General features: G+C 44.7%; 1 protein-coding gene across 1 annotated transcript in view; it reads left to right on the top strand.

Annotated features, from left to right (window-relative positions):
• NFIA (nuclear factor I A) overlaps positions 1-27,122 on the top strand; it is a 149,469-nt gene that overhangs the window by 110,432 nt on the left and 11,915 nt on the right. The window contains exons 11-12 of the mRNA XM_085067314.1: positions 1,351-1,516; positions 9,226-9,317. Coding sequence (XP_084923440.1) covers positions 1,351-1,516; positions 9,226-9,317 — 258 coding nt within the window. The remainder of the gene's footprint in view (positions 1-1,350; positions 1,517-9,225; positions 9,318-27,122) is intronic.

Here is a 27,122-nt window from a genome sequence, read left to right as displayed (position 1 = left end):
AATATCCCTGAAGGATTGCTTCTTGCTGCAAACACTGGTAACTGCAGTCTTTGAAGTCTGTGGGAGTGCTGTTAAGTTAAATGCAGATGAACTTGAGTCTTATTTATGCCCTGAACCGTTTTTGCTCTGGCACAAGTGTGATTTGCACCTCCACGACTTTAAGGCCTTTTGTCAGTGCCAGAGCAGGTGAAATGAAAATAAAGTCCCAAGTGTTTTGCCAGGATGAGGATTTTGTCCCCAGCAATCCAGGCTAATGGAAACCCTAACAGGAATTAAAATATTATTTTCTTTAGCAGTACTTAGAATATGGATCTGTGTTTAAAGCTGAGCTTTTATCATCAATGGAAAAGCCAATGTTCAGTGCCAGGAGAACTGCATTGAGATCAATTTGTAGAGTGCTGTCGAAAATGATCTCATCATTTTTGTCACTAAAATGGAACACCTGATTCACAGCCTGTCCTACTTTCTCTTTATAATGGTATTTGGCATCTATCTGTATGGTTTTCAAGTGTCCAGGCTGGGTTACATTTAAAATGTAAACTTAATAAGCTGGGGGGAGGCTTGGCATGTTTTTCTAAGCCTGATTCCTGGTTTTTTGTGATACTTGAAAACACTTTTGCTCATGGACACATTTTTCTGGTGATTAATTGAAAGACCACACTCGTATAGCTGATCCCCTTCAGCCTGGGACTGACCACATCCCAGACTGAAGGCAGGGTGGTTTTTTCTTCACCCAGTGTGTAAAATGAAGCTGTTCTAACTTCAGTCCTTTCTCCATACGATCCTAATGGCAGCTAAACCAAGAGCTACACCATTGCTAACTCGAAAGGGATGTGGGAGAGCAGTTATTTTAATACACCCTCATTCATTTTCCTGTAATAAGATATCAGCATGATTTTTAAGACCACCAGAAATGCTTGTTTTTTCTCTTAATGAGCAGTATCTTTAAGAAATTTACACTCAAGTCCTAGGCACTGATATCCTGAGGGTGTAGCAGAGGCACATAACTGGAGGCTTTTAGGGGTCAAAAATACTGCTTCACCTCTCACTGAGCATGGGTTAGTGCTGCAGGAAATGTAAAGAGGGGTAGAATTTAATCCAGGACAGTTCAGACAAGCTGCTAACAGGACAAGTGTTCAAAAGCCAGTATTTCCATAGTTTCACAAGGTTCACAGAGTTTGAGACAAAGCTCCTTGAAGTCCATGGAGAATTTGAGCCAGCACTTTCCTAGCCACCTCTCAAGTAATTGTAAATGTATTGCACATAGTTTTCAACTCGATTGTTATTGCTGGAGGTTCCTAATAGCTGATTTTTAGTATAATTTCTGTCTGTTTGCTTGTTTTTCGGCAGCCCAATGGTAGCAGCCAAGGCAAGGTGCACAATCCATTCCTTCCTACCCCAATGTTGCCACCACCACCTCCGCCACCAATGGCTAGGCCTGTGCCTCTGCCAGTGCCAGACACAAAACCTCCAACCACATCAACAGAAGGAGGGGCCACCTCTCCCACTTCTCCAAGTAAGTATAGACGCAGCGGGAGCCAAGGGCTGTGCAGGGATGAGGATTGGACTCATCCTGGGAAGAGGGAGAGCTCTCTGCTCTCCGCGATGGACAAAATTCTGAGCTGCTTCTGTGTTAGCAGGGAAAGCCTTAGCTTAAGGTTGCAGTTTTATTTTTGACTCGGTTGGCATTTCACAGAACCACGTGTGAGGGAAGCCGAGGCTGGTGGCTCAGCTGTGACACAGAGCTCGGAACTTTGGGGATCTTGTTTGCTGCCATGAGGACTGAAGTTGAAATCCCATCCCTGGAAGTGCTCAGGGCCAGGCTGGATGGGGCTCTGAGCAACCTGATCCAGTGGAAGGTGTCCCTGCCCATGGCAGGGGGATTGGAACTGGGTGATCTTTAAGGTCCCTTCCAACCCCAGCCATTCCATTGTTCTGGGATGAGTTGGTATCTCCAGTCAGGCTTTAGAGGATGGATCCCACATGGAAGTCAGGCAATCTCCTTGAAAACATCGCTGCTTATGCACACTAACAACCCTTTCCAGTTTCCTTCAGTTATCGTTCTTCTGGGAATAAATCTTCCTAGATTAACCCAGACATCTTTCCCTTATGCCTCGCATTTTAGGCAAGAAGTTCTGGTATTTCTTAGGGCAAGGGAGAAAGCTCTAATCCTCTCCCACCACCCTCACAGCTCCCATACGCATTTTGTGTAGCCACAAGTCAAATATACGAATTCCTGGATACACACTTGGGGATACCACTTTGGAGTCACTCTTCTGGGAAACAAATGCAATTCAGCTGTGTCTGATGCTTTAAAAAAAAAAAAGTCTGGATGTTCAGGGAGTTAATTGTGAAATGATTTAATGAAGCTATGCTCAAACTGACATTTAAAAACAAAAGGGAAGCTTTCAGTGCTTTAATGGCAACTGTAGGGGACTTGTTCCACAGTGAAGGGAGTCCAAATAACATCCACAAACAAAAATCAATCTAATCGAAAGAGCAAATCCCTTTGTGTGCTTTTCAAGCTTATTATTTAAATGCTATATGCAACCACTGCTTGATGCGCAAAGAGGTACTCACTCTTCAGACCAAGTGAAGCCTACATTTTTAAAGCTTTATATACTGTTCAGGAGACTTGCACAGGTTCCAGGGGGCATTTTTAAAATCTGGTAGTTCTCAGAGGTTTTCATTGCCTTCTGCTACACGATAGTGCTTCAAATGCAAACTCAGCAAGATGCTCTGGCTCGCTTGGAAATTGAAATGGGTTTTAGTATGAGACAGTCTGGTAAGATTGTGAACACGATCTTCTAGAATCAGGACTTCTCGAATTGATCAGCAGATTTTTGTTGAGCGAAGAAGTTGATTCATTCCCTCCCCTCTGCTCCTCTTCCTGACCTTAGACCAACACTTGGTGGTATCAGGAAGTTCTGACACTTTCTGAGGGGAGATACCGACTTTCGAGTCCTATCAATAAGATTCAGTGGTGGGATCTAAAAGGTTAATGTTTAGTCATAATTATCACTGAACACAGTCAGCAATGCCTTACTATTTCCTTGTCTTCAGAACCGGGAAAAACAAAACTAGGTCAGCGTGTTCTTGTCATTACGGTTGTGACTCAGTTTACTGGCAGTGTCTGGTGTTGAAAAAAAATCCCAACAACATTCTAGCAGTAATCTTAATACTTAATTTTTATGATATTGTGGTTGTGTGAACAAGCTCAGAGTGTGTTCAGCTGGATGCTCAGCTGGCAGAAAAATGGGCATTTCTCTTCTGAAGGGAGCAGGACACCCATCAGTGTCAGCTTGGTCACTGGGCACTGTGCTTAGCAGACAGCTGCCACACTAGTTGGGAATGGAGGTTTTCTCAAGAGCAGCCAGTTAATGGTATTTAAACAAAAGATTAGGAAAATAATTACTGTTTGTTAATTAGCCACGCTGATGTCTAAACATATAGTTCTGTACATATTCAGGCACGCATCTTCCTTGTGGTGAGGGGTTTGAATAGCAGTGACTCGAGTTGTAAAGAAGCATATAATTTAATTTAGGGACAAATTTTACAGAAAAGTAGATTATAGGAAATGTTTTCTAAGAAAAAATATGACATATAAACCAAAGCCAGTGGAAGCACTGGCCACATAGAGCAAAGCAAACTGAAGTTTCAGGCGTCGCAGCGAGGGTTTGCCAGGAGGACCCACTGGGCTCCATTCAGTGTGTCAATCAGGACCAACCCTCCATTTCCCTCCGTGTTTATTTTTTCCTTAACTAAATATTAGCCTTCAAACAGCAAGCGCAGATTCACCAGAGTTCCATAAAAGCCTCACAAAAAGGTGTTTTCCATGGTTACGAGCTGCTGGAGCGCACCGGTTCTGGGAGTGTCGCCGGGCTATGGCTGACTGCCCTGCAGAGCTTGAGGATATTGGAAAGTCACTTCTGCAACAAAGGCAGGAGAGATGTGAAATTTTGGCCAGACTCTCTCCTTAGCCGTGTGGAAGAGAATGAACCCCCCCTCTCCCAAGGAAATGGAGTGAAAGGGGTTGGCATTTGCTCCATTCTCCTTCCCTTTTTTGGTCTAGCAGAAAGCCCTCAGCAGAAACAAAATGCAGTCACGGCCCAACCAAAAATTGGAATATGGCCCTCCTGAGGGGTGCAGGAGCCAGGAGCAGCTGTTCAATACAGCATGGCCTCCTGGGAACCAGAGCTAAAAATCACAACAAGGTGGTTAATGATTCTCAGAGCAATAGTGAAACTCTCCAGCTGTGACATTAACCAAAACATGAACATTAGTGCTGTCCAAGGAAGGAAGAGCCCCTGGAGATGCACACTGGGGATCTGTCGCTACTGGGTGGCCAGGCATGCTCTGGGAGCTGACAATTTCAGCTGTGAATCCTATCCCTTTGGAAAACCAGCATTTTCCTCAGTCAGATGACACAATGGAGATGGGATTCATGAGGTTTGGGGAGGTTCATTTTTCCTCCACAAAAAGCTTTTTCAGTAGAACTCATCTTTGATATCAGAAGCAGTCCCAACATTATCTTATCTCAGATCTCTTCTCGATTTTCTTTGGTTGGTAACCCATAACAAGCACAGCACAATATTTTCTTGAACTTGGCACTTTTGGGGTTTAATATCCCACTGCCCAAAGCAAACACCACCTCCACTACATTTCAGTTGGGCTTTATCACTATCATAATTGAATCATTCCAAAGCAGAGTCTAAGATACTGTCATCCTGTCTACACTGACTTTTAAACATCTTTTATAAGTAAAATGTTATTTTATGGGATTCACAACTCTTGACTTTAATGAACTCGTTACTGGTTAATGTCCCTTTGAACAAAGGAGTTTTCTTTTTTAATGGCATTTGTGTCAGAATGAGAATGATCTCGTGGCTGTAGTAAGGATTCATAAAGTGAAGTGCCCAGTCCTGCCCTTAGGTCACAACAGCTCCCTGCAGTGCTCCAGGCTTGGGACAGAGTGGCTGGAAAGCTGGTAAAGGACTTGAGAGTGCTGGTTAGCAGCAGCTGGACGTGGTGTGCCCAGGTGGCCAAGAAGGCAAATGGCACCTGGCTTGGATCAGCACTAGGGTGGCCAAAGGACCAAGGCAGTGACTGTCCCCTGTCACCTCAAATCCAGTGGAAAGACACTGAAGTGCTGGGGAGTATCCAGGGAAGGGAACTGAGCTGGGAAGGGTCTGGAGCACGAGGAGAGGCTGAGGGAGCTGGGAAGGGAGCTCAGCCTGGAGAAAAGGAGGCTCAGGGGCACCTTGTGGCTCTGCACAGCTCCTGACAGGAGGGGACAGCTGAGGGGTCAGGCTGTGCTCCCAGGGAACAGGGACAGGAGGAAAAGGCCTCAAATTGCACAGGGGAGGTTTAGGTTGGATATTGGGAAAAATTTCTTCATAGAAAGAGTGGTCAAGCATTGAGACAGGTGTAGTGCTGGAGTCCCCATCTCTGGAGGGATTTCAAAGCCATGTGGATGTGGTGCTTGGGGATGTGAGTCAGTGGTGGCATTGGCAGTGCTGGGGTAGGGGCTGGACTCAATGATCTTAAAGGTCTTTTCCAACCTAAAACAATTCCATAATCCTGCAATCAGATTGGCTTTCTCTCCCTTCCTCTGCTATGCATTGACTGAGCACCTTCTGGGCGAGTTTGAGCTTTCTGTATGCTCCTTTCCCCATCCATAAAAAAAGAGGGTTGACTGTATCATTTAATTTGCAAAATTTTGCAGTTCCCTCTCAGATACACAGCTGCAGAATGCACTGCAGTAGGAATTGTTCTACTGCACCACATTCCTCCAGTTAATCCTTTTGCTACAGCTTGAGAAACAGGACAACTCTTCATATCAAACACATGTACCTGTCATGTTGGTCTGTAAAAGTGAGACCTAGTGGTACATTAGGTCATCACTCACCCAAATCATCTTTACCAATCAGAAGTTTATCCTTTTAATCCAGAACCATGATAAATTACACACTCCTGCTCTTAACAGAAATTATTTCAGGAAAGTATATTTAAAAGTAACATTTCCCTACTGCAGGCAACTTTAAAACACACAACATCCCCAAAACTGTTTGTTTGTCTTGTCTTTCATACAATTTCTTGCCATTTTGGCTAAATATCAAAGCTGTCTGTGTGAGCAAATGTTCTTTCTCTGCCAGCTCCTGTTTTGCTTGTTCCTGAAGTGAAGCATCATAGCAAATTTGTGGCATCACATTCATTTCCTTGGCTGTGGGCTATGATGTTGCAGACAATCCTTAGTGAATTCCAGTAGCAGAAAGAGCAGGCTGGGCAGGAAGCTGTTTCTATTCATGCCCAATGGGACAACTATCAGCTGATGTAAACTAGTGTAGGTCTGTGCAATTCCCATGGAGCTAAGCTGATAAGATCTGGAGAAGATCTGCCTAAGAGACCTGGCTTGTGTTGCTTGTCCCTTTCCATGCTTTGGCTTTTCCCAAACTGGAGTTTGAAGTCCCCAGAATGGGCTTAGCTTATAGTTGTGGTATAATATAATGTGACCCAACTTCAACCAGTAAGACGGTTTGCCCAATCGTAATTTTGGAGCAAAGTCTAAGCAACATTCAGTACTTTTCTCTTTCCTGAAACAAATTTCCCCCTAACAGGGGAATGTGTATTCCATGTCAGCTTAATATTCCGAGCCCAAATGGCCCCTTACAATCCACAAACATCCTGGGACATTTTACAGCAAAGAGGGAACAGCACCTTGGGAGAGTCCAGTGTAAATCCTCTGCATATTTGTAGTTTTGGTGCTCTTCCCCACTTGGCTCCAGCAGTGCAGTTATATGACTTGAAGGAAATACCGAGCTGACATCCAAGTATTTTGAGAAAGCAAGTTAAACATCGTTTGGAACGGAAGGAAGGTGTACATAGCAACTCACCCAGCGAGCTTTGAGGGGGCTTTTGTGCATATTGCACACTTTTCAAATGCTTTCGGATTTTTGTTTGAACAGAGAAGCCATTTAAGTCAGCATTCTGCTGGCTCCCCTTTGATTTTTTACCAAATATCACAGCAAAAGTATCTGCCAACGGGGAACTGTAAACAAGATCTTGAGTTCCTTCCCTTCTGGGTGGAACTTACCTGCTTCCAAGGGATTAAATGGCCTCTCCACTCAATCTGCTTCCTTAAAAGTAGACCAGGAGAACCAAACAACAGATGTTTGATTTTTGAGCTCTAAGTTAATTTTCCCCATTGCAGAAGGAATTCTTAGTCTTGCACAACATTAGTTCATTAGTTAGTTAAAAAAAAATACCTCCACAAAGAACAGCACAGAAGAAGATTAATACATGGTACTAGCAACAGGGAAATACCCTTTGCAAATGTGTGGCTTCTTTGAATTATTAACCAAATTAACATGGTAAAAAAGGAGAGGAAAACATCTCACCAGATCTACTCAGTTAATTTCTTCCCTGATTTGCAGGAAGGAAGAACACCCAGTGTACCTGTTCATAATATTCAAGCTGCACCACAATTTGCAAAACTATCTCAGGAAGATGAATTAGTGAATGTAAAAATTCGTTTAAGACTTTGTGAAGGAGAAGTGTTCCTTGCATGATTTTTGCAAGTGTTAGCTTCTTGGAGAGAAAAGCTCACCTCACCAGAAACAAGAGGGAAAAATTCCTTCTTAGAATCCAGGAGTGCCTTATATATTTTACACTTTCCTCATATAGTAGGAAATGAAGTTATGCAGTTCCTGGGTGATTTCAGGGAATCTTCAGAAAGGGAAGTTTTTCTGATGAAACTGGAAGAACTAAGAGGAATCACAAGACATCTGTGAGATTTGGGCAGAGAGGGAAGGGAAGGATGTGGTTCTGCATGCTCCTAGATGTGGGAACCTCTCACCCAAAGGCTTCATGGGATGCAGAACATCCACATGAGTCCAAGTGCAGATTGAGCATTCATCAGTGAGAAATCCCTCCTTAAATACAGGAAGTCCCTGAGCTGGAAATAATCAGGGGTGGGAAAGAATGGGAGAAAGTAAATGTGTGACCTGTTTTGGTTGCATCTTCTGGCTTCTAAGAGAGGTGATGTGGCTAAGGTGGAGCATTGGTCTGATTCAGCATGGTTTTAAACCAAAGGCTCCTCCATGTTCTTCACCAAACATTTGCCTTCAGAAAGACATCACAGGTTTTCCTCCTTGCAGCCAACTCAGTGTCTTCTCCGACTCATAACTTGCTTTATTTTTCTGTAACATTGAGGCCTCAACGTTATATTTAGCCTGACTGGAACTTGGCAACTAACTTTCCTTTTACCATTGTTTTTTGTCTCTTCATTGGATAGTTAGGTTGTCTGGGGATTTTATTCAGCAGAATGCATTCCCATAAATATATTCAAAATAGACAGGAGCCCTCTTTGTATTAAGGCATCTATTTAGGTTATTTGAATTTAGATGTAAACATGCAAAAAAGTGAGGAAGGGAGAAGATTGTGTGAGGATTTTCAAATGAGAGGAAGACTAAAAATGCATTGAAAGCTTTTGGATGTGGAAGTACGTGGCATTGTGGACAGTTGCAGTGGAGAATATAATGCAACAATAAAATCATTAAAGTACTTCAAGTTTGGAAGTAATCTGGGTTCTTGGCTTGCATTGCATTTAATAGCTTTACATTTATGGGAGCCACTCCAGTTTTTAAAGGCAGCTTCAGCCTTCAGACTGATTGCACTTACCACCCCAGTGAAACTGCAACCCATTAATTTTTTACCGAAAGGATCTTCCTAGTTTGTCAAACACATCAAGTGAACATTTTAGAGAGTGCAGACCACAGCAGTATGAAAACCAAAACTTTATATCCAGAGAGAATGCTGGATTAGCATGAAATAAAGGGTCTGATTCTGTTAATGAGCACTTTGGTAATTTCATTGCTATACAAAAACTGTTAAAAATAGAGATACCAGACATTCAAATGAAAACAGTCAGGACCTGCAGAAATCTCCTGCGCCAGCCCATCATGGAAAAGGTTCTCCTTGAGGCTGGAGAGCTGAGCCCACTTTGTGGCTGTCCCTTCTCCCAGCAGCCCAGTCCCCTATGTGTTGACACCCCCACCATTAAGCCCAAACCTTTCCAGCGTCTCAAACCAAACTCTCGCTCTCTAAAACGTTCGCGCATTTCTATGTTAAACATCTGCTTAGGTGGCTCTGAGACAGTGTGTTTTGGTGTTGTTCGTGTGCAATCTAGTGCCGCTTCCTCAACGCATGTGTCCCTTCCCTTCACAGCCTACTCGACACCCAGCACCTCCCCCGCAAACCGATTCGTCAGTGTTGGACCACGGGATCCAAGCTTTGTAAATATCCCTCAACAGACTCAGGTGGGCCGCTTTCGACTTCTCTGTTTGCCTGCACAGCCTCTTCTTCTCCTCCTCCAGTGTCCTCTAACGTGTTCCCCGCGGAGCAGCTGCACTGCCGCTGTCACTTCACCCACATGGTCTCAGTAACTACAGTGAAATGTCACTTGCAGTTTGTTTGTCTGTTGTGTTTTTTTCTTTTTTTCTTTTTTTTTTCTTTTTTTCTTTTTTTTTTGGGCTTGTGTGGTAATAACGCTGCTTTTGTGACTGGAAGGATCTCTCTCGCTTTCTAAGGTGATGGCTCTTGGCGTGCATTTGTTTGCTCTAGGATTGGGGTTTCAAAGGCTTTGGCTCCAACCTGCTCCCCAGGCACTGCATTTAATTGTGTGTAGTTTAGATGGTAGGGAGAAATCCTTCCATGTGAGGCTGGTGAGGCCCTGGCACAGGGTGCCCAGAGAAGCTGTGGCTGCTTCTGGATCCCTGGGAGTGTCCAAGGCCAGGCTGGATGGGGCTTGGAGCAACCTGGGGTAGTGCAAGGTATCCCTGCCCATGGAACAAGATGATATTTAAGGTCTCTTCCAACTCAAACCAGTCTGTGATATGCAAAAGGAGCTCAGAGAGACCCATCAGGTAACAGCACCCTGTAGTTCCCCACCAGACACAATGGGAGACTGACTGCTCCAGTGACTTCCACGTTAAAAAATGCTCAAATTCCTAGTTGGCCATTTGCATGGTGGGCTTTGAGCGAGCAGGAGATTTTGTAATTGCGAGCACATCTGTTTCCTTACACAAAGAGAAAAAAGTCCAGTTGAGGCAGGACTATAAAGCTGGGTTAGCTGAATTCATGGTCCTGCTATGGTCAAATCAGAAGCTCAAGTAAACATTTGTGTTTCTTTAGGAGAAGGACGAGATTTAAATGTGCTTTTTCCAAGCTGTATCGAATTCCCAGGGTCGATTAAGAAAATAGTTGTTGGCAGTTTTGTTAGCAGCTAATTTGAGCCAGATGTTGAAAAAATTAAGTCTGGGCTTAATATCACGTTATCATGGGGGGGAAGGTATAAAAAAGTGACTGGAGTTAGTGCTTTAGGACAACTGTAGTTTATGGTTGGAAGTGATTGCTTGACTACGTTGCAATTCTTTTAAAGGTCAACTGCACGAAATATTTGTGATTTTGTTTTGAGCTGGTTGCAATGGCTAAAAAGTAATAATTCAAATAACTAGCAAACTGGGCATTACTACCCTTAGCTCTTGTTAGTTCTTTCAAATGGTTTATAGGCTTCTGAATAATTAGTGTAACGATTAATGGCTGTCACATGCCACAGTAGGTGCATGAAGACAGACTCCTCGGGGTGATGGCTTCAGCACCTCCACTGTCACTGAAACACAGGTCACTCATTCCCAAAGATTTTCAGTTTACAGGGCTGCAGCCAGCTGACTGTGAGCACAGCGTGGTTTTTTGCTGTCTACTCTTTTTGTACAATTTGTTAGGGGCTTTAGTTTATAGCTCTGTGCACAGCACAGGTTAAACTATATCGAATCTCAAACCTTCTCTGCATTAAATAGGGTCACAGAAAGTACAGCAGCAATGCAGAGAGGGGTTTAACCCATTAGATTCTGGGGTTTTTTTCATGCCTTAACAAAACTCAGCCTGCACCCCACTTTTCCAGCCTTGTGCTTTATGGGGTTCATGTGTGTGACAAGTTTTCATGAACCTTCACATTTAAATCATCTTTCTCCAGTTGTTTAGGAAACAACTGGAATACACAGAAATGCGTTGAAATCGGCAAACAGGAATGTTAAGGTGTACTGCTAAAGTCCTTAAGCATTTAGTCTTTTCCTTCATAGCTCAGGAAACCTGAAACCCTTTGGAGAATGCCACTTACCTTTTCCAGAAGACTTGAAAAACTCCTAGTTGGTAAATTGATTATGTAGTAAGACACAACAGTATTAAGTCTCCAGAAATATTTAAAACTTACTTGCATCCTGCAGCCTAAGTTTCCCAGATAAGTTTGTTGACTGTAAACTTTTATCCTCCTTATTTATGACTTAAATCATTTTAAAGTGCTCTAGCGTTACTTTAAGTGCTCCTCTGTAATGCAGTGTAGTGAATAACAATGCTGTACAGTGAAAAACAATACTCAAGCACAGCTTTCAATTAAAGTCTAACATGCTGCAGTGGGCAAGGAGACTGACTTCCAGTCTCTGACTCCAGCTGCATCTCCCTGCTTCTATACATCATTACACCACCACAGCCCACTTGATACTAAATATATAATTTATCAGCAAACTCACTACTTATTCATGAAAGAACTCTGAAGTTGACTGTGCTTGGAGTCAGAGAAGTGAGGTAAAAGTGCTAACTGCAATGATTTGGGATTTACATAGCATTCCTCTAAACAAAGACAGGCTTTTGTGCTCGTTTTGCAGGGCATTAGTGTATAGAACGACCACTTAGGACATTTTCAAAATGAAAATGTAAGAACACATAGGACTGTGTTATTAAAAGCAGCTGGGGTGGCTCCTTTCCATCAGGATCTTTATAATACATTCAGAGATAAGATACAGGTCCTGAGGACCACTAACTGGCAGGAACACAAGAGACAAGAGGAAGCAGGGAACACTCTGAGCTTCTGGAAGTCAAGCTTAAATACAAGGTTAAGCAACTCTTTACTGCTGGAATAATAAAATAAAAATGAAGGCTATATCTGAACATCTGCTTTTTAAAAATTATGGTCCAGCTACAACCCATAGGAAAATATTTTGGTCAGCTTTTTGGTGGCTCTGATGTTCTCTTGCAACTGGTGGAACAGTGGACTACAGGCACTAGTTACACATCATCATCATCATCATTAGTCTCTAAATGCTGCAGAAGCGAGTTTGTGCACAGAGATGTGGCAGTTCCACAGCAGAAGTCACAGTTCCCATAGATGGTCATTCACAGAACACTGGAATAAAATATCAGGCAAACGTACAACATCATGGCTGGGATGGAGCAAGGATCATTCTGTCCTGAGCTGTTTCTAAACAACCAAACACAGTGCATGCCTTTCTTAATCAGTATTAGAAAAATTATCAGCAGACATTTCCATTAGCAGTGCATTCTGATTCATGTCACGTTGTGTCAAGTATAATCTCTTGAAGGACTTTTATAGCATTTATATAGTATTTATAAAAAAGCCATCTTCCTGTGTCAACAAAGGTTGTAACAGGACAACCACTCCATGACAGAAGAGATCAGGAAATACACTGCTTTAAGTCAGTAGTTCTGATTAGGTAACAAAAGCCCCCAAAGTGCTGTTGTCTTTGTCTGGTTTTAGCAGTTCCCAAACTTTTCTGTTGGTTTGGTTTTCCATCCGCTGCTTACACCATCCATCACTCTGCCACTCCACTCACTACACAATTGTCCTGTCTGGGGGGTTATTCGAATCTAAATTTCTGTTTGAGCTATTAGAAGCAACACTTGACTTGGCATCCCCTGTATATGTTGACAAAAAGGCACAGGTGTTGTAACCTTTGCTTGATAAATCATTTACTTTTGCTACTTGACTCGCAAGCAATATGGGGGCATCAGCTTTTTAACTGCCTTTTCCATATGCAAATCAGAAATACAGGATGCCTGGGGTACAGGGGCTCTGGTTTCAAAAGCAAGTTGGTCTGGATACCTCATGACTAAGTAATAGATACGTCTCTCATATTGCCAAGGACTTGTAATAAGGAGAGTGGTGGAAGGATGGGAAAGCACCTTAGCATTAATTAACCTCTCGGTAGCAACAAGGTGAATAAAGGGGTCTGAATTTGGGGGTGTTTTATTCCTGAAATTAATAGTGAAACACAGGCTGTGGGCTGGGAGTGCATAAGCTGGGAATGCTAAACCAGCAGCCCGTGACCAGGGCTTGCCACTCACCACCCCAAAGCTGTTTGCTGCTCTCCAGTGCCCTGGCTTTGGTCTAGGGTTTGAAATTCCTTTAGGGATCAGCGTGCTGTACCCAGCGTGCTGCAGCTCCACTTCACACTAAACATTGTTTACTAGGCTGAGTCCTGTTTGCCACCTACTTAGCCTGCATCTTCCTGGAAATTGTACTTGGGGTGCTAAAAACAGCTCCTGAGAAACACATGCCTGCTCCATCTAATCACTCCTACCTGCCAGTGGCCCATGTGCCCTGCACAGGGAGGTTATGAGGATGCAGAGAACAGGAATTGCCTCCCACTGCAGGCACCCAGGCAGAGGATCAACCACTTTAGCCTGTAAGAAAGTGAATTCTGTACCCCTGACCAGCTGTTTCAGGAAAAATCTCTCTCTAATGTAAACATGCCCTATATCAGATCCATCCCAGGTAGTTTTTAAAACTTAGTTAAGCACAAACCTAAATATTTATTCCCATGGTTTTCTGTAGGAAAAGATAAAAGCTTATTGTCAGAAGAGCAGTAGTAGAAACTTTTCGTGGTTCTGCCTTTCTATGATCTCAAATCACTGTGAGAAATGGTCTTGTGTTTTCACACTTTCCCTCGTGGGGCCCTAGAGCCACCCAGCTACAAGAGAGCTCATCCTTTATAAAACAAAACAACTGAAACAAAAGGCCAGTAACCTGCCTAGAACACTAAAGTAAAGTTTAAGGAAAACCCCAAAAGTCAAACAAGCTTATCTAGGCAGCAAAATGACAGGTATGAAAACCAGCAAGCTCAGCAGAACAGCTTTATAAAGACCAGGTACAGAAATGCACCCTGTGAAATACATCTTTAAAAGAGCAATAGTAACTTAGGGGGGAAATAACTGAAGTTTAGCAAAATGTTTATAGTACAAGGAAATTGCTAACTCCTTTAGATCTGCTCCTGCTCTCTGCCTTTCCCAAATTAGACAGTGGTATCTTTGTAGCTTTCTCCTTTGGGCTTTTATTTATCTCTAAAAAAACCACCGTATGCCTCAGGTGCATACACAAACCTAATTGTACAATTACTTTCTTTCCCAGAGACAAGGCAAAGCCTGTTTTGCTTCCCCACAAGGCTTTCAGAGAGCAAACTGCAACCTGCCGTTTTTCCCTGGCAGCACTTTAAAACAAAGGGCACAAGAAAAAAAATGAGCTGGATGCTGTGTCCTGTAGGATAGCAGATGGGAGCTCGGTCAGACCAGGGGGGGAGGCAAATTCCAGAGTAGAGTGTCCTTCTGTGAGAACAGCCAGGCACTGCTGCCCAGAGCCTGGAATCTGAGGAGTGTGGTGCAGGTGATGGCCCTCTCCAGGCTGGAGGCAGGGAGGCACGGTGGCAGACCCCAAAAGTGTATAGGATCCATAGATCATAGTCAGCACCTTGCCTGGGAAGCTGATGCAGCTCCTCCAGCGCGTCGCTCCCGCAGCTGAAACCGCCGAGCTGCTCTGTGCCCAGGTTCCATTGCCACCCTATGGAGGAAAGAAACCAGTGCACACATTTTCCTTTGGACAAATCAAACATGTGCCTGGCTTCACGGGGATTTTCCAGCCCTGCCTCTCACTGCCACCGTGCCGTGCCCTCTGCCCTCTCCGAAGGGGACACTGAGCTCGTGGCCATGTGCTTCATTAATGAGCACCACGGGCTGCCTGGCCTTTCTGCCTCCACACCCTGCTGCCTTCCTCCTGTTTCCCAGAGCCCAGGAATTATGCTGGTCAGACAGGCAGGACCTGCTGGCCCTGGGGAGCCAGGGGAAGGGCAGGGTTTTGTGGCACTGTGCTGACAGCTGAGCCACCACCTCGCTCCACACTCAGGGCAGGGCAGGGAAACTTCTGAGGGGTGTGTGGGGGACATGGCAGAAAACATGAGAGGCTGTAGGAAAGACACCAGGCCTTTTATTTTAGGGGTTCTGAGCTATTTATAAGCCAGGTCAGAGCCACTTGTTGCTCAGACGACTGTCCCTCCTCAGGATCAGAATACTCATCCTCGAGGCTGGATGCACTGCTTGTGTCTGAGTGTGAATGGAGATGAAGAACACTAATTTGGAAGCATTTGTTTGAATCAGCCCCCTAAGAATTCCATATTCCATACAGTGACCTCCCTAAGCCAGTACATGAGTCCAATTTCAGCTTTTAAGCACTTTTAAGCAGAGACTTGACTGCTGCTTTTCTTTCTCTTGGTCTGTCCAGCAAATGCAGTGGGAAGTTCAGAACACCATTTCCATGAAGGAACATCTCCAGTGTGTAAAGAAGAGAAATTTGCATAGAGCAGATATAAAACCACAGTTTTGGGGTGTGGGACTGCTACTTTCTAGAGCTGCTAAAGTTAGAGGGATCACTCTGCTCCCAAACCCAGCAGGGATCTGTGGATTTTCCCATATTGGCAAAGGGAAGCCAGGGCTGCTCTCCTCCAATACCTGGAGGCCTGACCCCTCCTATGATCACTCAGAAGTTTTGATCTCTGTCCAAAACGTGTTTTGCTGTTGAACCAAAGGCATCAGGCTACTGCCACATGATCTGAATGTTGGTGCTGTGTTTCCTCTTCCACCCAGGACATAGCAATACTGTCCTGAACTTCGGGGTGGCCTGGAGATGGCCTGGAAAATGTGGAGTCTAGAGAGACTGTGGATAGGAAATGCAGTGCCAGACTGTGTCAAGCAAAGGTCGCAAAGGTCACAAAGGTGACAAGAAATGAGGGTCACTCCCCTTCCCTTCCCCCCTGTTCATCTCGGGGCACAGAGCCCATTTAACTGAGCTCTTGCGCAGAACAGGACTATGGAATTCCACTCTCAGGTCAGTTCTTAAAGAGAGCTGAGAGCAGCACACCTCAGAAAGAAAGCACATATTGCACTAAAAAGGTAAAGATTCTCAGAAAATTTCCCAGTATCATCATATGGCTGCATCTTCAGAGTGGGCTGGAGCCAAATCAGTCCCAAAATGCCTGGGTTAGTCCTCAGCAGGGGAGATCCTTGTTCCTGGGTTTTTTCTTCCTCCTCCTCCTCCTCGTAGGCTCTGGTGAACAGTTCAGACTCTTTTTTGAAAAGTAGCACTCAGCATCCTATTTCCAGTAGATTTAGCGTAGAATTATTTACAATGGACATAGACGAATTTCCCAAACTAAGCAATTAAACTTACTGAGTCTTCCCCCTCCTCACAATAACCAGGAAGCCTGTGCTTTCTGTGGGTTTTATGGCCATTACTTACTCCACAGTGGGGGAGAAGAGAGGGAAGAAGTAAGTGTGGGCCTGGTGGGAAGAGTTGGCAAATCCAGAAATATGATGAATGAGCTGGAGAGATTTAATTTCTTACTAAATTCTCTACAAGCTGTGTAACCTTTCTTTAGCTAAACAATTACTCCAAAAGGCAATGATTTTCTGTGTTTTCATTGAAAAGTCTTCATAATAACAATGGCCTATGTTCTCCTTCTTGAAGAACTTCTGCCAAAAAACAGTTTTCTTTTTTCCATTCAGCAGGAAACTTTCTTTTATTTTTATTTTTTCAATCTCATATTCCCCACTAACATGGATTTACAAGGCCTACCACTTACTGCATGGGGCTGGGAAGAAGCTTCCCCTCAGGCCAAATCATTTTGGTCCATCTCCTTTTGTAGAGATTCTTGCAGCTTCCTCCCAGGAGGACTGCAACCACTGTCAGAGACATAATGCCAGACCCAAGTGGCCATTTAAGCTGACAAAATGTGACATTCCCTGTGTTCACAGGTCAGGGGACATGGGAGGGGACTCCCAGATTTGTTTTTCAGCAGACAGGCAGCAGTTCTTGCTGTGTTGTGCTGGGTGCAGTTGAGGGGAGAATGACTTTGGTGTGGTGGGGGAGAAAACCATCAGGTATTCATAAATTCATGTCCAGGAGAGTGGAGCTGATCCTCCCTGAGCCACAGGGTCAGTTTAAGGGTTGATCCCTGCTGAACCACAGGGTGCTGCAGCCAACTGGAGTCTTGGAAGGGCTTTGAGGGTGCAGCACAGGCAGAGCACAGCTCCCATCCCTACATTCACACACACAAATCAGACCAGTCCAGGGCAAGGTTATAGTTCTGTGCCTCTTGCTGCTGTTGGCTGGCTTGGCCGATTTCCTGGCCACTGCCCACCCCAGCCTCCATGGCAGATAATGCTGTATTGGATTAGTCTGCTCACTGCTGCATCAGGTCCACGATCAATTTATTGACTCTGTCAGAGTGGCTAGTACAGTAATTGTTACAAGAGCAGAATAGAAAGCAAGAATGTGTCCACATAAAATATAAAAATGACGTTTTGTTCGTTCTTTCCTCTTCGGCCCTATAGATCTTTATGTGTTTACACAGTGGAGAGCACTTTACTTAAGTTAATCAGCTCCTTCTACATTATTAATTGCGACAGTTAGGGCGCTACGTGGCGGCAAACGTATTATTGAGAGCATTGATCTCACGCTGACGGTGTGGACCTGGGTAGGTTTTGTATTCCTTCCCTTCTTCTGCAACTGCTTGAGGGCACTATCAAATCCCATTTCTCTGATTGACAATAGGCCATCGATGCCATCGATCCCAGAGAGGGGCAGGAGGCTGCACACCAGAAAGAAAGGAGTGTGCAGAGAGCCAGGCTTGGGAAGGGGCTGTTGGAAGTCAGTAATCACAATAATTACATGCCTGGCCTGATTTCTCTATTTCGTAAAGAGTAATAATTTAAGAGCTGAAGTTTCCCAAGTGCTGAAGATTTGCAGAGGTGGCACGATGAGACCTTTTAAAATGTGTGCAGAATGTATACCCTTAAGAAAAAAAAAAAAGCCATACTGACTTTTTACAAGGGTTTTGGAAGTGCCTTCGAAAGACATTTCATGAAAGTTCAGCCTTCGCAGCTGATACCTATATGAGCTCCATAAATTCCACCCAGCCTGACAAACTCCAGTAGGTGTCACATGTGACCTGGATGGAAAAGGTCAGCAGCTGGATTTATGGCTTTTGCATTTACTGGAACATTAAGATTTTTTGCCAACTCCCATATATACTTTTTAACAATTCTGCAATCAAAGGATTAGGACCACAATCTACAATGAAGGTCAAAAATTAAAGGCCACAAACCCTACATCCTTCCCAATGGATAGGCATTAAGCTACCTCAGTTCTAAGAATCACCTTCACTTAATGGCATTAACACAGAGGTCAAGGAATGAATACAGACTGTCCTGCTCTGAAATTAATACTGAATTCCACAAGAAGGGACCAAAAGAAGCCTTTTCCTAACAGAGAAGGACACTCCAGTTTGCAGCAGATTCCATGTTCCCAAGAGACTGAGCATCACCTCCCCAGTGCTGGACTGTCCTAGAGAAATGTAAATAACATAGAGGGGAAGGACTGGGGTTTCAAAAGGAATACAGCATAATTACCTCAATTTTGGTAAAACCTGTTTATATTTTAAATTTGACAAAAGTGTCTGTTGTCAGTAAGGATTACTAACAGCATGAGAAGCTGCAGCTTTCAAATTTTACCTGGTTTTAGTTTAGAACAGCAAAACACATTGTCTTGTTTTAGGCTTTTGTTTTGATAGCATTTTCTGCTTGAACAGAGGTAGAACTGGAAAAGTTTAATTTAAAACCAGGGTTTAAAAAAAATCTAATAAAAACCAAGAGGCTAAACTTAAAAATATCTTCTAGGTTTCCCTTTAGTTGCTTCAGTTATTAATATTCCATTTTGAAAACAGTACTGACACTATAATCATAATATTCTCAGGCATATTCACTTGTGTGACCCAACTGTTACATCATCTATGCAAACACTGGTTATTACACATGAAGAGATGCAGCTGAATACACTGCAGAAAGCAATGAAATGTAATTTTAATTATGAGATATGAGTAGCCAAAGTCACAACCAACACAATGCAGCCACCTCTGAGGCTGAACACAATAATTTAGGAAGAAATTGTTCCCTGTGAGGCTGGTGAGGCCCTGGCACAGGCTGCCCAGAGAAGCTGTGGCTGCCCCTGGATACCTGGAAGTGTCCAAGGCCAGGTTGGATGGGGCTTGGAGCAACCTGGGGTAGTAGAAGGTGTCCCTGCCCTTTAGGATATGAAAAAAATAAGCTTTAAGGTTCTTCCACCCAACTTGAGGTGTCCCTTTCGTGCTTTTGCTATAACTACATCTTTTTAAAATATGACAACAGAAAAGGTATCTCTTTTTAAAGGGAAGAAAGGGATAAACTGAGATATGATATTTGCATGTGGGATTGGGTTTTTTCATCTCTGCATGTGCTAAACAATGAGATTTGAGATTTTGGAAAAACACTTTGACACATTATATTCCTTGTTTGGCTGTTCTCTGGTTTGCTGGGGTCTTTTTAAGGACTTTCTTGTAGTCCTTTGGGTTAAAGATCATGTCTGAGAATCTGTGGTATGGGACCCAGCTATACATACATTGAAGTCGATGAGAGGAGGAGATGGAAGATTTGTTATTGGCAGGAGTTTGTTTTAGAAATACAATAACATTTTTGTTCAATTACGCTAGCCTGTTGCTTATAACTATGCACAGTAGAGTAAATCTAGTCTTTCTCAGATAAGATGAAGGTTAAAATTCACATTTTCTTTATGGGGAGGGTCTTGCAGTGCAGTCTTCACATATCTGTGGAGTTTTGATTTTGTGGCTACAGGTATTAACTCTCTTTAGAGTCTTTAGTGACTCTAAAGCCATCTTCCTTGACATAGAGATGGGTTTGGGTTTGGGGTTTTCTCAAATTACTGGTCTTGAAGGCTAGATCTGAAAGCTGAGGCCAGGTTGGATGGAGCTTGGAGCTACCTGGGATGGTGGAAGGTGTCCCTGCCCATGGCAAGGGGTATGGAAAATCATCTGATCTTTAGGGTCCTTTCCAACCCAGACCATTCTGTGATTCCATGATTTCCCAGCAAGGGAGGTTCCACAGGCACTTTAAAAAATCTCTTCCTACAAGCACACAGGGCAGAATTTGTCCCAGTAGTGGTAACTGCTTTATCAGTGCTGTTGATGTTGAGTGAGTCTGAACAGAGCTCAAATTCTTCTCCTGGAAGCTCTCTGGGAACACGAGGAGTAAAAGTAGTAACATTTAGGGGGAAAAAAAAGAGGGGAAAGAGAGCTGGAGGAGAGCTGTAGTTCTCCATACAATGAAGCAGCTTACTTAGGGAGTACAAAGAGCCACTTCTACACAGGCTATTTTCAGAAAAAAGCCTCACATTCAGTGACTCACAAAAGCGAAGAGGCACCTTTTGATTTTAAGTTCAAGGTTTACATTAGTAATTTTGTCTGTTTTCTCTGTTAGTATTAATTAAATTGAGATAGTTTAATTAGTATTACTAAATTTGATCATTAGTAGTAATTCATTCTGCCTGCCATACTGCACAAATATGATGAAGCAGAAATAACTAAATTGTTTAATTTCATCTCGTTTAATGACTTTACACTCCACCAGGACTTTCACTGGCATCTCACAGTATGTGTGAAAATTGCTCCAAGCTAGGCCAAGACCAACTCCCTTTAGCCAACCATGTCTAATACATCCCTCCTCATCCAAAGGCGGATCATGTGCAGCAAAGCCTTTTCCCATTTCTCCAACGAAGAGCTGGCAACCTCTGGAGCCTGGGGTGGTCTTTCCCTACCCCAGGCATGCAGCTCCTGTAGCATCCTGACCCCAATGGATCTTTGTAGGACTCATCCCTGGATGGGTTTCCCCAGAGTGTGACAGAAGTCCTGTAATGGATCCCCACAGCTGGGTCCCTGAGCACAAGCACCTTTCAGTTTTCTTAGAGCAGTTTAGCAAGGTACAAGCACCAGGGAAAATGCAGATGTCAAAAGTTCCCACGTTCAGGAGAGGTTTTTTTGTTCAGCTCAATGCCCTCTTGGCTTTATTTTTTTAAGAGTTTTGGGAAGGGGTGTTTCCTGATGAATCGAGTAATTTTTCCTGCAGCTCACTGTCTTCTCAATTTTAAGGTCAAAAGTGCCAGAGTTGCCTCCTTGCTCCTATTTCTGTCTGTGTTAATTTGGAGACCGGTTTTGATCTCCTTGCCCAGTAACACCTAGGCCTTGCCAAAACCCCAGTTCCTCTTCCTTCTTTGCAGTCTCCAAACCCAAACTTGCTCTGCCCACCTCTCAAAACATGCTGTTGTCTTGGATGCCTCATCCTGGGGTCCCAAGCTGTCCCTCTGCCTGGAGTGTGCCCTGCCAGCCCCACTGTTCCCCCTGCCCACACCCCAATTCCCCACCTGCACCTCCCAGTCCCCCACCAACCTATCCTCCCTGGTATTTGTCCACTTCACCCACAGACACAGTTAGGCAGGGACCTAACTTTTGAGGGGGATTTTGGAGGGAACACTTTCTCTCCTTGCCAGTCTGAGTTATTCTCTCCCCTCCATGGGCTTTGAAGTACTCTCAGGGCAGTCAAAAAATGCAGTTGAAGTACCTTTGGTAGTTGTAGATCAAATACCTTTTGATTCATGATGGGTCTTCTCCCATTACACCACGAGGCACCACTGGACAGGGATGTGGTGGCACAAGGGTCCCCTACAGCTCCACTGGGGCTGTCAGAGTCAGGATGATACAGGAGCTGGATGACCAGGGCAGGGAAAGGCCACCTCAGCCTTCAACCTCTGAAGGCTGTAGTGACCTTTCCCTCCTCCCTGCTCTCCAGTGAAGAAATGGGGGGGAAAAAGGGATGAAAACCACCTTTTGTCCCCCAAACTGCAGAGCAAAGAGCCAAAGCCTCTGCAGCAGCTTGCTGGCAGAGCCATCCATCCCACTGGGACCCCTGGGCCCCTCAGAGCTCCTGTGGCTCTGGGACAGGACGGGACAGGGCAGGAGAGTGCCGGGCAAACCCCTGGGTGTGTGTACGTGTGTGTCTGTGCTGTGTGCTCGGGCTGTCTCGCTGCGAGCCCAGCCTGGGAGGCCCAGGCTGGGGGTTGATTTTCTTTGGATGACTTTCCCCGATTGTCTAAAGCAATAAAAGTAAAGAAGCTTTGGGGGGAGAGAAATGGTGGTTGAGGGGAGATTATTTTTGCAGTCCCGGTGCAGGCAGAACTCCTGAGGCTTCGGGGGGGGGTTTGCTTGCCTGAGGACTGCAGGAACTGGCTTAAATTGAATAAAACTGTAAGTACAGTATCGGGGACGGCGTAACAAGGAGTTCTGCAAAAGCAACACCACCGGAAAGCACAATGAAGAATAGAGCGGGTTACGCCGCGGTGAAAGTATGTACTGGTTGTTATAACACCGTGCCTCCAGAATAAATTATGTCCCTTTAAAAAGTAATACTTTAACTGTGGAGCTATATAGAGACAATTAAGACGATATTGTTCTCCTCATTTCCCTCCCCCCCTCCCTCCCTCCCTCTCTCTGCAGTAGCTCTGTGGAAACTTTTAATGCTGCAGCTTGAAACTTGGGCCTCTGGGTCTGAAATGCCTGAGAAAGCACTGCGGGCTCTAACTGTAAAACATTCCTTCGGCGGGCCCTGGAAACAGGGCGCACTGGCGCAGGCGAAGTTCAGAGGGATCACATGGAAATGAGGGCTGGCTGCAGGCTCCCGAGGAGTGGTTTATTTCCCTTAAACCTGAACTTGAACTTGGGGAGGCGCAGCCGGGGCCTGGGACGGGCGGTGAGGGGCTGGGAGCTGGGCCGCCACAGGCCCCGGGCAGCCACCCTCATGGCCGGGGGGTCTCCAGGCACCCACCGCTTTTGTGCCTTGTCCAGGGGGGAACTGTGCTTTGGGGAGCCAAAGGGTTTTGCTTTCATCCCAGCAAAATGCTGGAAAGTCCCGTCGCAGCGGTGTGTCTGCCGTCCCAGTTTCCACGGGACTTCCCGGCATGAGGTTACCAGCGGCTCCAAGTCGCCGGTGCACGTGTTGTTTCATAAAAGGAAAGAAATGAGTGAGATCTGCTGTAAGAAATATGGGATTGTTGCACTCTCAAGCAAATTTAGCTGTGCTTCCAGCAGAGGAAAATACGGGGCTGTCTGAAAACGAGGCGTAAAGTGCAGAACTCAACCCCCCTCGCAGCACATTTGCTTTTACCTCGCAATAGTAGATGTAAACCGTGAGGCGGGTTTTAAAGTTGGTTTTGCCTCTTTGATTCCGTGCATCCCGCTGTTTCCTTCTTCTCTTGCAGAAGTGTGTACAGAGGGGGGGAAGCGAGGTGCCGATGCCGGCGGGTGTCACCAGGTGTGGTGGCAGAGGTGGCTGCTGTCCCAACCGCAGGAGTAGGGCAGCTTCCTCCCTCTCTCCCCACAGCTGGCCTTGGCTGGGGGGTCATATTTTGGTCATTTCTGATTACTCCCGAACAATTTTGGCTATGTTTATAGCAAAACTTTGAAAGGATGAATGGGCGAAAAAAATCCCGCTTGGCAGTAACTCAGGAAATATCTACAAAGATGTTCTTTCTGAAACGAGATCTTATTTCAGGGTTTGTGTTAGGATCATTTTTATTCTGTGACAGCACATAAAGAGAGCAGGACAGAGCAATGAGGTCTGGCATAGCTAAAATCCCTTCTGTGTGTGTGAGGTTATATAGTTTATCAATGCAGAAACCACCACGGGCTTGGAAAAGTAAACAGCTGGCTTGGGTCTGTGCACTGCACTTCGGAGTTGTCTGCAGGATTTAAATGGCTCGCCTGCGATTTTCAGAGCGGGGCAAATATATATAGTTTTCCTTTCAAACATGTCAAAGGGTTTTTTTGCAGCCATTTGTTTTCTCAGTTCCTTTTTTATTTGTTGCAATTTTCCCTTCTGATTCATTCTGGTTTATTTTGCTTTTACAAACGGCTTCGCTGCCACCAGCAATTCTACAAATAAATAATAAAAAAAAAGTTTCTAGCCCACTCAGAAAACCTTATGGCAGCGACAAATATCAGAGAAAGCCATCGTCTCTCTCAAAGATTTCATCTCACCCTCCACTTAATCCGCTTGCTGTACCTCAGATCTCAAGTAACTTTCATACTGTGGGCTCACTTTAATGGATAGAATCTATTTTTCATGAAAAAAGCAGGAAATAAGCTGTCTTTCGTACAAAGATTTACAAAATGTAATCATTGTTGAAATATTCTCTTTGAACTGCCTTGTCCGCAGGGGTGTCTGGCTCCCAATACCCCCGTTTCTTTAGAACACCCTTACAAGTTCTTCTGGTAGATCAGGTACACTGGTGGTTCTGGTCTTTGATGTCTTGAATGAATGAAAGAAAAGCATAATAAAAGAGAGCTGTTGATCAAGCATAAAATACTCTTTAAGCTGACAGAATGGCAGAGTTAACACATTCTAAGCTGCTTTTAGGTTTTTCCTTTTTTCCTCACATTTTCCTGTGCTTTGTGTACAGTGGGGGTTTTTATTTTTTGAAAAGTCTCTGATCTATGTAGTATGCCGTCCTCTAACAAAAACCAAAATGGGATTGTTTCTCTCTCTTTCTCCCTTTCTTTTTCCTCTCTCTCTTTCACTCCACTATCTTTTTTTTTTTTAAACAGCAAGGGTTGCAGTTTAGCGTAGCTGCAGTCAGCTTTCAGCCGACCACGCAAAAGTTTAGAAGTTATTTTGCAGATTTCAAAGTCAATTTACTAACAAATAAATGAACTTTGTTGCTTGGCTGTTTAGAAAACTGGAGGAAAACTGTAACTGGCAAAATGTTCCCCAAGTAAAGGAAGACCCTCTGCCTAAAAGCAATTTTGTAAACCAAAAGACGGGCAGGAAAATGACCTCATTGTGAGAGAACTTTTCTTTTAGAGGCAGAGAAAAGGGAAAGTTTTCTTCCTGTAGATCTAATTTAGATCTTAAGTTCCCATACATTATTTATACATCATACTCAGAGTGCCAGCCTACTCTGCTGGCTGGGTTACATTTCAAACATTTGCCATTGATAAGTCTTTGCTGTATTATATTCAGGCTAAATGCGAATATGTCATAGCGCAGTCAATCTTTAATCCGCAGAGCTCCAGGTCGGGGCAGCAGGGGGTCCAGCACTCAGAGCATTGCTTTATACTTCAGAAACATCTGGGGCCAGCTGGGACACTTTACTGGAACATTCAGATGTCTGGAACAACAGCAGGAGTTACTGTATGAGTGTGTTTTCATAGGTTTGGGAGGGTTTGGGGTGACTTATTTAAAAACACTAGCTGTTCCCAACTTGAGGTTTGAACCCAAGCAGAAATCTTGCCTGAAGTGAGTTTGTTGGTCCCAGGAGAGAAGTGGTTTGGACTACTATACATTTTTAATAGTCAGCAGGCAAAAGTGCATATTACAAAATTATTGCACGTAATTTAATGCAGTTTGCCACAACTTGCATTCCCGCAAAAACTATTGGATGCAGAGCTACTGTATGCATTGCCTGGAGACCAGTGTCCCTCCTGGGACAGGTTTTATCTGCCTCCAGACAATATAAATGTGCTCAGAGTGGGGCGTGTGACTCCCCTGGGTGCAGATGTTGGACAACCAGAAGATTCTCTCACTGTTTTATGTCCCTTTGGGGATGACCAACATGCTACTTACGTCCCCGTTGGTATTTCAGTCTGGAAAATATAATTACTAAATAATTAATCCCAGCTCTAACAAAATAACTTTCATAGGCACAAAGGTGACCTTGTCTTTTATATTCACCTTTCGGTCCTATGCAGTAGGATCAGATTTTGGGGCCTGGAGAAACTCTGAAGGAAGCACTAGAAGAGTGGGATGAATTCAGCTGTGGGCTAAACCAAAGGCAGCTCCTGCTGTATCTGCAGGAGCCCTCCAGCCAGTCACACCAGAAGCTGAGCTGCCACTGCCTCCCCTCACCCTGGCAACCCTTTTGAAATGGCATCAAAGCCCCAGTTTTGTCCCCTCGCTTTCACACGATGCACCGTGGGGAAGAGCCTTCCCGGCACCTCTCACAAGGTGATGCCAAAAGGCCCAGTTTGCTTCCTAACTGTTCACATTCTCACTTTATCTTTGCAACCAGAAGGACTCGTTACCCCAGTTCACCTCCCCAGGGTTAATGTTTGCGAGAGCCTCAAAGTTCTTGAGGTGACAGAAATGTCATCCCCAAACAAACAACGCTCCACCATGAGCCCTCACAGGTGCCAGCAGTCATGGCTCAGGTTGGGCTGGGCTGCCCAAACAGCCACTTTGCCGGCAAGCTCTAAAGCTGTAGGGTTTGGGGTTTTTTTTATTTAGGCTCTTATCACAGGTGGGTTTTCCCACCCAGGCCTGTGCAGCGATCGCTTCCTGCACGCGCCCGGGGCAGCAACGGCCGCAGAGCCTTGGTGGCCGCGTTTGAAGTCCGATGGCACCGACCCGTCCTGCCGCCAGGCACGCAAACTGGGCTGGAACCTAAAGAAAATGGCTATCACTGAGCAGGTCTGAGCCCTGAGTGGGTATGGGGAAGCCAAAGCTCCTGTGCATGGAGCTTGTCAGAGTTTCAAACGTGTGAATGTCCTTAAATAACCTACATCGCCCGGAGAAATAAGCCAACTGTCACACCCAGTTCTGGATTCCACATTAACAACCTCCTTCCGCAGCGTTAAACTTTGCCCTTGAGGACTTTTGTTTAACTTCTTAATTCAAAAAACAGATAGGGAGGGTGCACAGCCCCGGCTTTCTGCGCGAGCTGAAAGGTCCCATTGTTGGGGCAGGAGATGTGCAGGTAGAAGCAAATGGAACAAGTTTGGGTTTGATTGTCGTTCTGGTTGGAAACACGTGCGCGGTGCTCGCGGGGAGGCCGGGGGTGAGGAACGGCGTGCAGGAAGGCTGGTTGGTTTAAGAAGGTTTTCATAAACAATAGGCCTGTTCCTGGGCTCCTGGCTCGGGCAGAAACTGCTACAGGAATCCATGAGGCACTCTGAGCTTTTTGCCTGTTAAATATCCAGAATCACGGAATGTTTCCTTGCTGTTCTTCCCGTACAAAAGAGCCGATTGTCAGGAGTGGCTGGGGGATTTTTGTGTGTCTCTGCTATCTC

Source organism: Lichenostomus cassidix, chromosome 8 (assembly GCF_008360975.1).
Source record: "Lichenostomus cassidix isolate B80296 chromosome 8, HeHo_3.0, whole genome shotgun sequence".
NCBI lineage: Eukaryota > Metazoa > Chordata > Aves > Passeriformes > Meliphagidae > Lichenostomus > Lichenostomus cassidix.
Note: the sequence above shows the minus strand (reverse complement) of the source record. Positions and strands in the feature narration are given on the sequence as shown.